This window comes from Prionailurus viverrinus, chromosome A2 (assembly GCF_022837055.1).
Source record: "Prionailurus viverrinus isolate Anna chromosome A2, UM_Priviv_1.0, whole genome shotgun sequence".
Lineage (NCBI taxonomy): Eukaryota > Metazoa > Chordata > Mammalia > Carnivora > Felidae > Prionailurus > Prionailurus viverrinus.
In genome coordinates this window covers 113,593,749-113,609,250 of record NC_062562.1, presented here as the reverse complement: position 1 = coordinate 113,609,250, position 15,502 = coordinate 113,593,749, and the positions used below count along the sequence as shown (strand labels likewise).

General features: G+C 34.9%; 1 protein-coding gene across 1 annotated transcript in view; it reads right to left on the bottom strand.

Moving 5' to 3' along the window:
- The window catches only part of ABCB5 (ATP binding cassette subfamily B member 5), a 137,358-nt gene that overhangs the window by 41,298 nt on the left and 80,558 nt on the right, over positions 1-15,502 (bottom strand). The window contains exons 17-19 of the mRNA XM_047847360.1: positions 4,794-4,937; positions 3,777-3,881; positions 3,523-3,600 (exon numbers count right to left, since the gene is read on the bottom strand). Of these exons, the coding sequence (XP_047703316.1) occupies positions 3,523-3,600; positions 3,777-3,881; positions 4,794-4,937 (327 nt within the window). The remainder of the gene's footprint in view (positions 1-3,522; positions 3,601-3,776; positions 3,882-4,793; positions 4,938-15,502) is intronic.

Here is a 15,502-nt window from a genome sequence, read left to right as displayed (position 1 = left end):
TAGCTATTGAATGTTTCCTCCCACTTACTCAAACCACTTAGATCTCTTGTGGATTAAAATCATATGGAGCCTGTCTCTGAAAAATGACTTATTTTTAGTAAGTGAAAAGCCAAAGAATTGTTGGCTTACAGCTCAGCCAGAGCCCTGACACCCAGGTTACATGTTTCAGGCAACTAAGGAAAAAGAAGCATAACAGATAGAAGGCTGTGCATTAATCATACAGTTATGTGAGAAGAAAGTTCCCATGGAGGAATATGACAAGAGCAAGGGTGGGCACAACCCCAGCATGACAGCACTACTCTGTAAGCCCTTGCATTGGGAAGCTGTCCCAAAGAGTTGAGGGTCCACGATGCCCAAAAGGGCATCCTACAGAAATCACAATCTGCACTACCAATTGTCCCTTTGAAAACACAGCCCCACTCATGAGCCTAACATATTGTGAACATACATCAGCAATGATAATAACTATAGCATTCTTGAACTGGAAGACATTACCTGTTTTTTTTATTGTTATACTAAAAAAAATTAAGATAAACTTTACATTTTCTAATTATTTCTTTATTTAAACACGGTATGGAACACACAAAGAATTTTTAGATACAATATAAAGTAAAAATGTAGAAAGATAATTTATTATGGAATATTACATTCTTGATTCTAGAGTGTCTTCCTATAACACACTAGGTATAGTATATATATGTGACTAGTCTTAGTCATTATCTGATCTTCAATCAGCAAAATGTCCAAAATTACTTTCCAACAAGTCAGTATTGTGTACTCTAGGCACTGTATTCCAGCATATGCCATATGTGCTAAAACATTTAAGAGTTTCTGGAACATAGCTGGTGTCAAATAAAATTTGGCTTGCTTTCTCTTTTTCTGATGGTAAAATGATTGTAAGTAAGGCTATCAGGTTTTTTGATAGTAGTAAATCCATTTTTTTCCCTGTCAGTAATACACTAGAAGTAAAAAATACAATAACACTCTGATGCCTACACATTTGGTATGTATTTTCTCAATCAATCATCATAACTGTATGAGGTAGATACTATGAATATCCATATTTTATAAATGAGGAAACCGAGGTACTGAGAGATTAAATAACTTGCCCAAGGCCACATAGCTGGCAAGTGCTAAGGCCAGGATTTGAACCTATGCAACCAAATGCCAGAGGTTTTATTCAACTATCCTGTTCTATCTCCCACTGAACTGAAGCATTACAGTTGAGTTTCATTACCTGTTTCTCCTGTGTCAGGACTTAATACCTCAAAAGCTTTTGGAAGTAGCTTTTTGAGATCCCTTAGTGCTTACCATTAATTCTATCATCTCATGATTTAAAGACCCCCCAAAGAAGCCCTAGCCAATCTAATGTAAAGAGAAACAGGCAAAAATACGTATCTGTTCACAAACCCAACAGATCTACAGGTCAATATTTATCATTAGGAAATATAAATTTAGCTTTGAACAATGAATTATTTACAACCATTGAAGTCAGCAACACTTAGAACATTCTTTTCAAGTGGAAGGATGTCAACTAATCAAATAAAATACAGATTTTATACCTATAAAAAGACCACACCTGATTCCATAAATACTTCTACCTCAAATGAGGTTCCAAACTAGTTATAAAAACAACACAAGTCTCAGCATGCTTTTTAAGCCTTAGAAAGCCTTAGGACAACAACACAGGTAATAAGAGTTAGGCTAAACTGCACATTGGGAGCACCCCTTACTATAGACAAAACTGAAATGGGGAAGATATTTATAAAGAAAAGGCCAAATATCCGATTGTTCCCCCTCCATTTTAAGAAAGCAAAGACAAGAAACAAAAAAGAATGCTGAAGGATACAGAGGGAAAACAAACAATCAGCTGGAAGGGGCTGAGTTGAATTTATGGGGGAATATAATAACATCTGATGAATAGTGCAGAGTTTCTGTGTGTGTCTTTGTGTGTATTTTTGCAGGACCAGAGTTTTTGGCTTAAAAATTGGGGGCTTCTTATGGGCAGAAGCTACTTTAGCCTAGAGTGTTACTATCCAGCTATTCACATGACTAACATTAAGAAGAGGATTAATGTCTAGTATTAACCATCAAGATACTGGATTAACAATAACCACTAATTAAACTGGGTGCTGGACTTGAGACTCTTCTACCAAAAGCACACTGAATCTCTAGAAAGGCAGTTCAAAGTAATGTTTGGTTAAGTTATATATTCTTTTGTTCAAAACATTCAGACATTCAGAGAACACTGTCGAAAATCCCTAGAAATTAAAAATAAATTTCCTTGAATATGGAAACATATAAACTCATAAAGAAAAACAAAAATGAGCAGAAACTGTCAATAAGTATGAAATTTTAATTAGCTAATTAAAATTCCACCTTATTTCAAAGATTTGAGGTAAAGACATAAAATGTTCAGAAGTAAAAAAAAAAAATTAAAGTACAAGTATAGCTTGAGTGAGTTGTGCAGGCATTCACTGGGTTTTATAATCCCTCAAATAGATTTTTTTCTGGCTTAAGGAGAGTCTCCAATTATCTCTGATAGGCCTTTGACCAGAATGTCAGGCATCAACCTCTTCAGAGCATCAAGTTGCTATGGGAAACCTTGCACTAGTGGGGTTGAATTTTGTATCTTGTAGTTTCCCAAGAGCACAAAGGCCTGGGCATTTTGTTACGCGGCAGTCCTCTGAGCGCTACTGCTAAAAGTCACAAGAGGTAAAAACTGGTTTTGACAACTCAGCTGGTGTGACAGTAATTCTATTTCTGACAAGAAATGAACTTGGCAGGAAGCTATTTGCTCTTGCACAGGGAGCTCTGGTGACAGAAAGTATGATGAAGGGCTCCAAATGATTACCGGCTTTCAGGGAACCCAATACATCTCAGCCTCCTGAAAGAATTTTAGAAGTGCCAATCTGAGACATTCCTGCCATTTGCCACTAAGACTCACTTCTCAAGATTACTACTTGATCTACCTATTTTTAGTTATTTCATAGGTATGACTGATCATCTATATATGGCAGGCCAACCCGCCAGCTGGACTGCTACCTGAATTCAGGACTCTTCTGATGAGGACAGAGAGACTGACTGCTTTCAGAAGTGGGGAGTGAGGAAACTTAAGCAGTGCACATGGATGATAACTAGAGGAATTAACTCCTCCTTTTAAAAGATGTTCCCCAATATACTGTAGCTCTTAATTCTTCTTTTCAGTTTTCATTTGGTCTTTCAATCTGATCCTAGTACACTACATTATCCATTTAAAAAAAAAGATTTGTCAAGATAAACGCAAGGAAAAAGGAATGGACTCTAAATATTGTTTTCTGTAAGTTGTATTTTCAAACATAACAATTTTGGACTTGCTTCTATTAGAAAAATAAACTAAGAATTCTAATGTCAGGTGTTGATGGGAGCACAAAAAGCACGCTTTCAAAGGATCAAAGGAAAGATTATGTGAAGAAATTGACTTGAAAAACTACTCAAGAATATTTAAGAACACATTTTAAATAAGATAAATGAAACACTGACCTGATATAACATGGCTTTAAATGCCAAATGTCTTAATCTCATGGTTAAAATTTCCCCTGCTCTGCCATAAAATAATCCCTGGAAAACAAAAGAAAAGTATATATATTCTTAACTCTTTTTTCTATTTCTTTGTAACATTTAATTACTATATTTACTTATTTATACTTTATTATATTTTGTTGTTATTTTCAACTCAGAGAGGATGACATAAAAAGTACTCATGTTCAAACTTGTTTAATTCATTAAAAGCTTACCTGAATGAAATAACTGACAAAGCAAATAATACCCAAAATGACAAATATCATGGAATACATCTCTGAATCATGCTTTAATGTGGTTTTATCAACATTTTCAAACATCTGAGAAAAAAGAGATTTTTTATTCAGGTTATTGGAAGAAAATACAAAAGAAAGAGAAAAAACTAAAACGTTTATCCATCAGGAATTTTTGACTGGATTTCAACATAAGAAAAAGATTATATATACATTTCCTGGGGAAAAGAACTGCACCATTATTCTATTCACTACATTCATTACATATGATAAAAAAATGATTTGCTGTCAATTTTCTCACTTAGGCTATGTAAATATGAGATCAGACAATGAGATTATCACAGTATATTTTCAAAGAAACTACCAGTTTGTTTGAATTACTATTTCTATTAACTGCTAATAACTTAGGTTTCTTAATATTATTTTATTTAAGGTATTAACCTGCAGTGTGAGGTCTTTATACATGTCCCTAGAAATTGTTCCTATAATTAGTAATTATACACCTATTGGCATCTATGTTGACACAGCATAGCTGTGCAAATCTGGGACTGAAGACAACGTGGCTCAGTCCTTGAATCCAGCAACTCTCCTGAGTCCCTCAGCACAATCCCAAGCTCTTGTTATTTCCTCTCCCTCATGAGCTGACTGGTAATAAAAAATGGCCATTGTTTGGACTAGTTGAAAGAAGAGTAGTCGTCTTTGTCTATTTTATTGCTTCAGTGCTTTGGAATGCTGATACGGCAGTGGAGTCAAAATTAGAAAACAAAGTAATTTCTTTACTGATTGCCCAGTCAACAAGGCCCAGCCAAGAGTTCACAATAGAGGCTGGCTTATCCCCTGAGAACATTAGTTAACCTTCCTATCATGGATCCCACACTATGGGTGACCCACCACAAGTCCCAATTTCCCCATTGCTGAGTCAAAGTACATCAGGTCTGCTCTCTCAGGCTACACTTTGTTTAAAATTGTTAAAAATATTAGCAAATTAGCTTTACTTACAGTTATGATTTTTGCAAAGATGATGGAAAATACTGGATGAACAGCTCCATTTAGAATAGAAGCCAATGTCCCCAGGACCACAGAAAGCCATTCAGACTTGTTTAATTTAAAAATTTTTAACATAGAAACTTCAGGAAGACTTGTCTATGAATAAAATACTTTGGTTAAAACCTCAGTTTGAGAGCGTAATGGAACCTAGAGAAGTTAACCAATCTTAAACAGAACCAATAATGTAAAATATCAAATATAATTAGGAGACAAGAGTAAAAGTAGAATATATCTTAGAAAAATTTCACCACCCATATTACCTGATGTCCTCAACACATACAGGAATCTTATCCCAAAGTGACTCTCTGAGCAATTTATCCTTTTGGTATTTCACTGTTACTATCATTTAAAAATTACAGATTAACTCACAAGTTCTGACAGCTAAGACTCACTGAAGAAATGACAGTCATATTTTCTTTATTCCTGTTAAACTAGATGGAATATTATACCCTAAGATAAGACAAAAATCTAGGTAGAAATGAAGCAAGACAGAAAGCAAGAATTTTACTAGCTAGCATTTCAAGCTTGAAAGTTTTCTAGTTTCATGACTTATTGACAGAAACATTTATCTAATATCTTAATTTAAAGCTTGTTTTGGGGTTCCCATTTGTAAATAAAATGCTGCAATATCTGAGCATATCACTTAAACTTACCAAGCCTCAGTTTCCTCATCTTTCCAAGGGGGATGATATCATTTCCTATCTTCTTGGATTGTTTTTAGAATTAAGCTTAACTCAGTATTATTACAGAAGAAGGATTATATGATGCAAAATCCTAGGTTTTATACAGAGAAAGCACAATGCAAGTAACCATTCTGTCAGCCCTCCCAGTGGAGAGGTAGCGGTCACAATGATCAGAGGATAAATAATATGATAATGATTTCTCCTTACTCTTGTCCAGCATGCATAGTGGATTTATTTCAGAAATCTAAAATATCTTACGGTTTTGTAGTGAGTAATTATTTTGAATAGGCAAGTAGACAGCAAACTACTAGGCATTTCTTTTTTATTTTAATTAAAAAAAATGTTTTTATGTTTACTTATTTTCGAGACACCTAATGAGAGAGAGCACAAATTGGGGAGGGGCAGAGAGAAGAAGATAGAGAATCTAAAGCTGTGCTGTCAGCGCAGAACCCGATGCAGGACTTGAACTCACGAACCGTGAGATCATGACCTGAGCTGAAGTTGGACAATTACCTGACTGAGCCACCCAGGTGTCCCTAGGCATTTCATATGTTAAAATTGTCTCTTGGCATTCACTCTAGAAGTAATGACATTTGTGAACCTAATAACAGGAGAATTCTTCGGGAATGATTATAAAATAGTCTGTAATTCTTGTGTTAATCTTAGTCGGCAACTATAATGTAAACTCTTTTGTTTGAACAATAGAACTTTTAAAGTTCTAAGGTATTTATGGTCTATTTTTAGGATGGGTAAACCACAATTATATTGGGTTACTGAATAATCTATTTCCTTTCTCAAGTTTTCTGAAGATCATCATCACAAAAAGCCTCACTTTTCAGTTAGGTGACTGTCCAATATACAGAAATGCATTTCATTTTTTATTTTTTGAAAATTTTTATTAAAAAAAATTAATGTTTATTTTTGAGAGAGAGAGACAGAGTGTGAGCAGGGGAGAGGCAGAAAGAGAGGAAGACACAGAATTTGAAGCAGGCTCTAGGCTCCAGCTATCAGCACAGAGCCTGATGGGGGGCTTGAACTTATAAACTGTGAGATCATGACCTGAGCTGAAGTTGGATGCTTACCCAACTGAGCCCCCCAGGTGCCTCAGAATATACAGAAATTTAAAAAGTTGCATACCAACTCTGTCAAGCACTGAGCACAGATTTTCTGTCAAATTCTTTATAAAATTGCCTCATTTTGCAATGAAACTAAGACTTAGTGTGTGCCAGAACATAATACCAGTAAATTAGAGACAATAAATGTAGGAGGGCTATCTCACTCCTACAGAATAATGTATCTTTTACCTTTTGAAAAATATACAATAACAGGTTAAATGAGTGTTACTGAAATAATGTTATAAAGATAGAAAAGAATAAAGATAAGAACAAAATGAAAGTAAGATCATGAGTTTCTATGTTATGTAAATATGTTATAGGTTATTACATGTTTTAAGAGAATCTGATATAAAAATATATGAAATTATAGGCATTTTGTAAAGAGATACAGAAGGGCTTTAAAAAGTTAAACAAACCTTCCTAAAGAATTTTAAATTTCATACATTTTATTTTATTTTTTATAAGTTCATTTATTTATCTTAAGACAGAGAGAGAGAGAGATAGACAGACAGACAGAGAGGCAGAGAGACAGAGGGAGAGAGAGAAGCCCAAGGAGGTTCTGCACTGTCACTACAGAGCCCAACATGGGGCTCAAATCCACAAACTGTAAGATCATGACCAGAGCCAAGATCAAGAGTTGGATGCTCAACCAAAGGAGCCACCTAGGCACCCCTAATTTCATGTATTTTAGAGCTATAATGAGTTGTTATAGTCTTCATATAACAGGCTGTATATGTTTAAAATGTAGAACTTGGTAAGTTTAGACATAACTACACACCCATGAAACCATTACCACAGTCAAGATAATGAACATATCCACTACCTCTAGAAGTTTCCTACAGCCTTTTGTAATCCCCCTCTCCCACACCTCTCAGCTGCCAACCCTCTTCTCCTATAATCACGGACATGCTGTTACTACATATTATTTTTCATTTCCTAAAATTTTATATAAATGAAATCATACAGTATGTATTCTTTTTTCCTCTGGCTTCTTTTGCTCAACATAATTGCTTTGAGATTTATTCATAATACTGAATAAATTAACATTTCATTATTTTTATTGGTGAATGGTATTCCATTGTATGAATATACCACAATTTATATATTCAGTCACCTCTTGATATGAATTTAGGTCATTCCCAGTTTTGGGCTATTACAAGTAAAACTGCTATGAATATTCATATTCAAGACTTTGTGTGGACACATGATTTAATTTCTTTCAGGTAAATACCTAGAAGAGGAATGCTTGGATCAGATAGTAGATGTATGTTTAATTCTTTAAGAAATTGCCAAACTGTTTTCCAAAGTGAGTTTGCCATTTTGTATTCCCACTAGCAAAATATGGAGTGCTTCTGGCTTCGTATCACTGCCAACACTTGTTAGAGTCAGTCTTTTTAGTTTCCACCATTGTAATGGTGTGTCATGATATCTCAATTATGAGTTTAATTTGCACTTCTCTAATTACTAATGATGTTTGGCATCTTTTTGTGTGCTTGTTTGCCATATGCACATCTTCTTTGGTAAAATGTCTATTCAAATATTTTGCCCATTTTTCTTTTTCTTTTTTCTTTTTTATTTTTTTTTAAGAGCCAGAGAGGGAAAAAGTGAGCAGGGGAGATGGGCAGCGGGAGAGAGAGAGAATCTCAAGCAGGCTCCACACTCAGCACGAAGCCTTAATGTGGAGCCTGATGCAGGGATCGATCCTATGACCCTGGGATCACGACCAGAGCTGAAATCAAGAGTCAGACGCCCAACTGACTAAACCACCCAAATGCTCCTTTTGCCCATTTTTTCAACTGGGTTGTTGGTATTCTTATTATTGTGCTTTGGGAGTTTTTGTATATTTTGGACACAAGTCCTTTATTAGATATGTGACTTATAAATGTTTTCTCTCAGATTATGGCCTATCTTTTCATCTCTTAAAAGCATTTTACAAATAGCAAAGGTCTTGATTTTGGTGAAGTCTAATTTATCATGTTTTTTTTTCTCTTTTATGAATTGTGCTTCTGGTGTTGCATCTAAGAAATCTTTGCTAAGGTTTTCCTACTGGATTTTCTTATGGAAGTTTTTGAATTTTAGGTTTTATAGTAAATTCTGTAATCCATTTTGAGTTAATTTTAATCTGTGATCTGAGACAAGGATTGAAGATGATTATTTTGTATATTGTTGATACAGCTATAGCATCATTTTTTGAAAAGACCATACATTAATTATTCAATTGCCTTTACTGTACTTTTGTCTAAATACAATTAACCATCTGTGTGTGGGTTTATTTCTTAACTCTATTCCGCTCTATTGATCTATTTTAATATAGCTGTATATTAAGAATTGGAATTAGGTAGTACAAATTCTCCAACTTTGTTCTTTTTCAAAGTTGTTTTGATTATTTTATCCTTTTGAATTTTCATTTATAATCAGTTTGTCAAATTCTACAAAAAAGCCTGCTGAAATATTGATTGGTATTGCCTTGAACCTATAGATCAATTTGGAGAGAACAGATGCCTCAATGATATTGACTCTTCTTATTTATGTACATAGTATATTCCTCAACTTATTTAGGTCTCCTTTCATTTTTCTTAGTAATATTTTATATATTTCAGTGCATGGATCTTATAATATTTTATCAAATTTATCCCTAAGTATTTCATATTTTTGACAATATTGTACATGAAATTATTTTTAAAATTTCAATTCCTATTTTTTGATTTTTGTACTTTCTTTTTGGTGCATTCTATAGGATTATTTATATAGATAGTCATGTTGTCTGTGAAGAAAGACAGTTTTCTATCTTTCTTTCCTATTTGGATGCCTTTTATTTTCTGGCCTTATTGCACAGGCTGGAACTTGTGGCACAATGTTGAATAGAAGTGGTGAGAGTGTACATCCTTGCCTTGTTCTTGATTTTAGTTACCTCACTACTGAGAGTGATGTTAGCTATAGATTTGTTGTTTATGCCTTTTATCAGGTTGAGAAAATTTCTTTTAATTCCTGGTTTGCTGAGAGTTATCAGGAATAGACAGTGCATTTTGTCAACTGAATTTTATACATTGATTGAGATGATTATTTTTTTCTTAATAAGAAGTATCACATTAATTTCTTAATGTTAGGCCATACTTGTACTCCTTAGATAAATCCTAGTTGGTGATGATATAGTATTCTTTTTATACATTGTTGATTAGACTTCCTAAAATTTTGTTAGTAAGTTTTCCATCTATGTTCATGAAGTAAATTTATCTATAAACTTATTTTCTTGTAACATCTTTGTCTAACTTTGATACCAGAGTAATACTGGTCTCATAGAATTGGTCTCATAGAAGAGAGAATCTCTTAGAACCTTATAGAAGATTGGTCTCATAGAATATTTGTCTCTTCAATTTTCTATTTGGTAGAATTCACCAGTTAAGACAATTAGGCCTGAAGTTTTCTTTAAGGAAAGGTTTTCACTACAAATTTAATTTCTTTTTAATAGATATAAGATTAAGTTATTAATTTATTTTTGAGCGGGCTTTGGTAGTTTGTGTCTTTTAAAGAATTTGACCATCTCATCTGAGTTGTAAGATTTATTTTCATAAATGTTTTCATAAGATCATCTTATTCTTTAGAGGAGGGAGAGAGAGAGAGAATGTGAGAGAGAGAGAGAGCATGCATGTAAGTTGGGGAGGGGCAGAAGGAGAGGGAAAGAGAATCTTTCTCCTTTTTTTTTCTAATTTTTTTTTTATGTTTATTTACTTTTGAGAGAAAGAGAGAGAGAGACAGAGGTGTGAACAGGGGAGGGGCAGACGCAGAATCTGAAGCAGGCTCCAGGCTCTGAGCTGTCAGCACAGAGCCCAATGCAGGGCTTGAACTCACAGACTGTGAGATCATGACCTGAGCTGAAGTTGGATGCTTAACCAACTGAGCCACCCAGGCTCCATGGGAAAGAGAGAATCTTAAGCAGGCTCCATGATCAGAGAGGAACTCTCACAACCCTTAGATCATGACCTGAGCTGAAATCAAGAGTCAGATGCTTAAATGACTGAGCCACCCAGACACCCCTATTATTCTTTTAATATAGGTAGAACTTGTAGTGATGTTACCATGCTCATTCTTGATATTGGTAATTTGTATCTTCTTTCTTAAATTGTTCAGTCAGTCCAGTGGTTTTTCAGTTTACTGAGGCTCTCAAATAACCAGTTTTGGATTTCACTGATTTTTTTTTCTTATTTAAAAAAAAAGTTAATTTATTTTGAGAGAGAGAGAGTGAGAGCACATGCAAGTGGGGTGAGGGGCAGAAAGCGGGGGAGAGAAAATTCAAAACAGACTCTATGCTCAGAGCAGAGCCAGACTTGGGGCTCAGTCTCATGACCATGACATCATGATCTGAGCTGAGATCAAGAATGGGATGCTTAGCCAACTGAGCCACCCAGGTGCCCCAACTTTTTTCTTTATAATTACCTTCTTCCTTCTAGTTTCTTAAGGCATAAGTTTATTAATTTGAGATCTTTCTTTTTATGTATAAATTTCTTTCTCAGTAATACTTTAAGCCTCATCTCACTTTTTTTTAAACTGGAGTTATTTTTATTTTTTTAAAGTTTTTATTTAAATTTCAGTTAGTTAATATATAGTGTAATATTAGTTTCAGGTGTACATTATAGTGACTCAACACTTCCATACATCACCTGGTGCTCATCATGACAAGTGCACGCCTTAATCTCCATCACCTATTTAATCCACCTCCCATCCATCTCCTGTCTGGTAACCATCACTTTGTTCTCTATAGTTAAGAGTCTGTTTTTTGGTTTGCCTTTCTTTATCTTGCTTTCCTTCCCCCCCACCCCTTTACTCATTTGTTTTATTTCTTAAATCATACGGGAATTTGTCTTTCTCTGACTTATTTTACTTGGCATAATAGTCTCTAGCTCCATCCATGACATTGCAAAAGGCAGATTGCATTCTTTTTTATAGAGGAGTCATATTCCATTGTATGTATATGTATGTATTCATAGTAGTATTCATTTACTAATGTACAATTGCAGTGTTTTCATAAATTGGCAATTGTAGACAATGCAGCTATAAACATTGGGGTGCATATATTCCTTTGAATTAGTATTTTTGTATTCCTTGGGTAAATACCCAGTAGTACAATTGCTGGATTATAGGGTACATTTTAATTATGTTTGGCATCATTTTCATTCAGCTCAAAATACTTGGGAATTTCTCTTTTGATTTCTTCTTTGATCCATGCATTATTTAGAAGTGAGTTGCTTAGCTTCCAAATATTTCAAGATTTCCAGTCCACTTCTGTGCTTGATCCCTTCTCTTCTCTTCTCTCCTCTTCTCTCTTCTCTTCTCTCTTCTCTTCAGATTTTACTTTTAAGTAATCTCTACATCCAACGTGAAGCCTGAACCTACAATTCCAAGATCAAGAGTCGCATGCTCTACCAACTGAGCCAGCCAGGTGTCCCTCTGCTCTTGATTTCTGATATAATTCCACTTTGGTGAAGTAATATATATTGCATTACTTGAATTTTTAAAAACATATTGAGACCTGTGTTATGGCTTAGAATATGGTCTGTCTTGATAAATGTTTCAGATGGATTTGAGAAGAATGTGTATTCTTCTGTTGATAGGTGGAGTCTTCCATAAATGTCTATTAGTTCAAGCTGGTTGAGAGTCCTGTTAAAGTCATCTATACCCCTGCTGAATTTTAGTCTACTTGTTTCGTCAATATTTAAGAGAAGTAGTGAAATCTCTGGTAAAACTATAAATTTTTATTCTCTTTTTGGTTCTTTTATATATTGATCCTTTAATATAATTATGAAAAAAACCCCTCTTTATCCCTGGTAATATTTTATTGCTTTGAAATATACTTTGACAACTATTAACATCACAGTCTATCTTCAAGTAATATTCCATACCACTTAGGAGCCTTAAAATAGAATATTTCCATTTCTCCCTCCTAGTCTTTTGGATACTGTTTTTACAAATTTTTACTTATACTTCTGTAATAAACCCTATACTGCAATGTTATTTTTTTCTTAAAAAAGTAAGTTATTTTTGAAATACACTTACAAAAGTATTATTGGGGTGCCTGCCTGGCTCATTCAGTAAAGGATGTGACCTTTTTTTAAGTTTATTTATTTTGAGAGACAGCGTGCGTGTGCATGCATGCAAGGGAGGGAGGGACAGAGAGAGAGGGAGAGAGAGGATCCCAAGCAGGTCTGCACTGTCTGCACAGAGCCAACGCAGGGCTCTGTCCCACAAACCATGAGATTATGACCTGAGCCGAAATCAAGAGTTGGACGCTTAACTGACTGAGCCGCCCAGGTGCCCCAAGCATGTGACTCTTGAACTCAGGGTCATGAATTCAAGTCTCATGTTGGGCATGGAGACTACTTAAAAAAATTATTAATCATTACTAACTATTATTATATTAGTCCATTTATTACTATTTTGAATATTTTTTATTCCTTTGTGTAGATTCAGATTTCCATGTGGTATCACTTTCTTTCTGCTTGAAGGCCTTCTTTTAACATTTCTAGTACTGTAGGTCTGGTGGTGATAAATTACTTTAGCCTTTTTTTCCTGAAAAATTCTGTACATTGTCTTATTTTTGAAAAATATTTTTCTGTGTAGCATTTTGATTTTTTTCTTTTTAGTACTTTCAAGATACTACTCTATTGTCTTCTGGCTTGCATTGTGTCTAATAAGAAGTCTGTGATTTTCTTATTTTTTCCCCTTCCACATGTTATGCTGATATTCTCTGGCTGCCTTAAAATTTTTCTCCTTATTGCAGGTTAAGCAATTTGGTTATGATGTGCCTTGGCATAGTGTACCCTATGTTTCTTGTATTTGGAATTTAATAAGCTTTTTGGATCTGTAGTTTTTAGTTCTCACCAAATTTGGAAAAAATTTTCATTGTTCAAATGTTTTTTACTCTTCCTTTGGGAACATATGAAATACAGTAACTGTTTAATGTTCCTACTCATTCTACCCAGTGTGTCATTTCTGGGTTTATTTCTATTGATTGAGTTACTTCATTTTGGGAACTATTTTCTTGCTTCTTTACTTGCCTGGTAACTTTTGATTGGATGACAAATACTATAAATTTTACTTCTTGGGTACGTTTGAATTATCATTTTTTTAATACTTTATTTTTTCAGTAATCTCTGCACCCAACATGAGGCTTGAACTTACAACGCCGAGATCAAGAGTTGCATGCTCTACTGACTGAGCCAGCCAGGTGCCCTGGTATTTTGGAATTCTTAAATATTTATTATGGAGCTTTGTACTGGAACACATTTAAATTACTTGGAAATAGTTTGATCCCTTTCAGGTTTGCTTTTAAGCTTTGTTAGTTGGGCTCATAGCTGTGTTTAGTATGGGACTATTCCCCCTTTTCCCCCAAACTCTGAGGAAATACATTCCTTAATATCCAACTCAATGACCCATGAATTTAGAGACTGCTCACTTGAGCTGGTTTAATAAGAACTACTTTTTTTTAAAGTTTATTTATTTATTTTGAGAGAGAGAGAGTGGGAGAGGGGCAGAGAGAGAGCAAGAGAGAATCCCTAGCAGGCTGTGCACAGTCAGTGCTCAAACTCACAAACTGTGAGATCATGACCTGAGCAGAAATCAAGAGTTGGACACTTAACCGACGAAGCCACCCTGGTGCCCTAATAACTACTTTTAAACTGGTGGTACCAGAGGCGGGGGTTGGTTAAACAAGTGATGGGGATTCAGTAGTGCACTTATCATGATGAGCACTGGGTGATGTACAGAAGTGTAGAATTACTATACTGTCCATCTGAAACTAATATAACACTGTATGTTAACTAGCTGGAATTAAAATAAAAACTTAAAAGAATAAGAACTACTCCTGACCCTTTGTAAGCCTTTGTGAAAGGACTGTTCTCTTTCCTCCTTTCCGGCACATCTTTCCTCTGCTGTTGGCAGTTTTCTTAATGTGCTGATCAGTACCCAGATGAAGACTCAGTGGAGAACCTATGAAGATCTCTGGAACTCTGAGAAACTCTCTTCTTTTAGTTCTTTGTTCTAAGGATGGTGCCTAGTTTGGCTTCCTGGGCTCTGCATGGGTTTCCCCTTCTAGCTCTGAGGCTTGGAAACTATCCAGACAGTAACCTGGATCAGTGATAAGATTTATTTCATTTGTTTCTTTTTCCTCAGGGATCACGATGTCCAATGTTAGAAAATTGTTCCACATATTTTGTTCTGTTTCTTAGGTGTTTCAAGCAGAAAGGTAAACCCGGTTCCTGTTAACCTATCTTGGCTGAAAGCAGAAATCTCTAATTTCATCTGGTTTTCATAGCATTTGACACAAATGATCTCTTCCTCTTTTGTGACACTTTCCTTTGTTGGCTTCTATGATACCATACTCTCCTGGCTTTCTTTTTATTTTCTAGCCATTCTCTAGATTCCTTTGTTGGTGACTGCTTTTCTACCTGAATTTAAATTTTGCTGGGTCCTGCTTCTCAATATCCTGTCCTAGTTGCTTCTCCATCTACAATTTATTTCTAATTGGACAGCTTTAATCAGGTCCATCAGGTCCATTGCTTAACCACTGTCATCTCTTCCCTGCCTTGGTTCCCAAACACCATTCTCCACACAGCAGCCAAATCAAACAGACTGGTTAATGCACTTTTCTGAATAAGACCCTCTCATGCAACAGTTCTTAACCTGCTTTGTGTCAGGGACTCCTCTGGAAGACTGATGAAATCTGAGGACTCCTTACCAGAGGGATTTATAACAATGTGCTAAATAACCCATGGGTCTCAAAGAAAACAAATAAATTGAAATATAGTATTCAAAATATTTAACAAAAAATTTAAAGTTATGATACAGTTATGGTTGTGTTTCATTATTA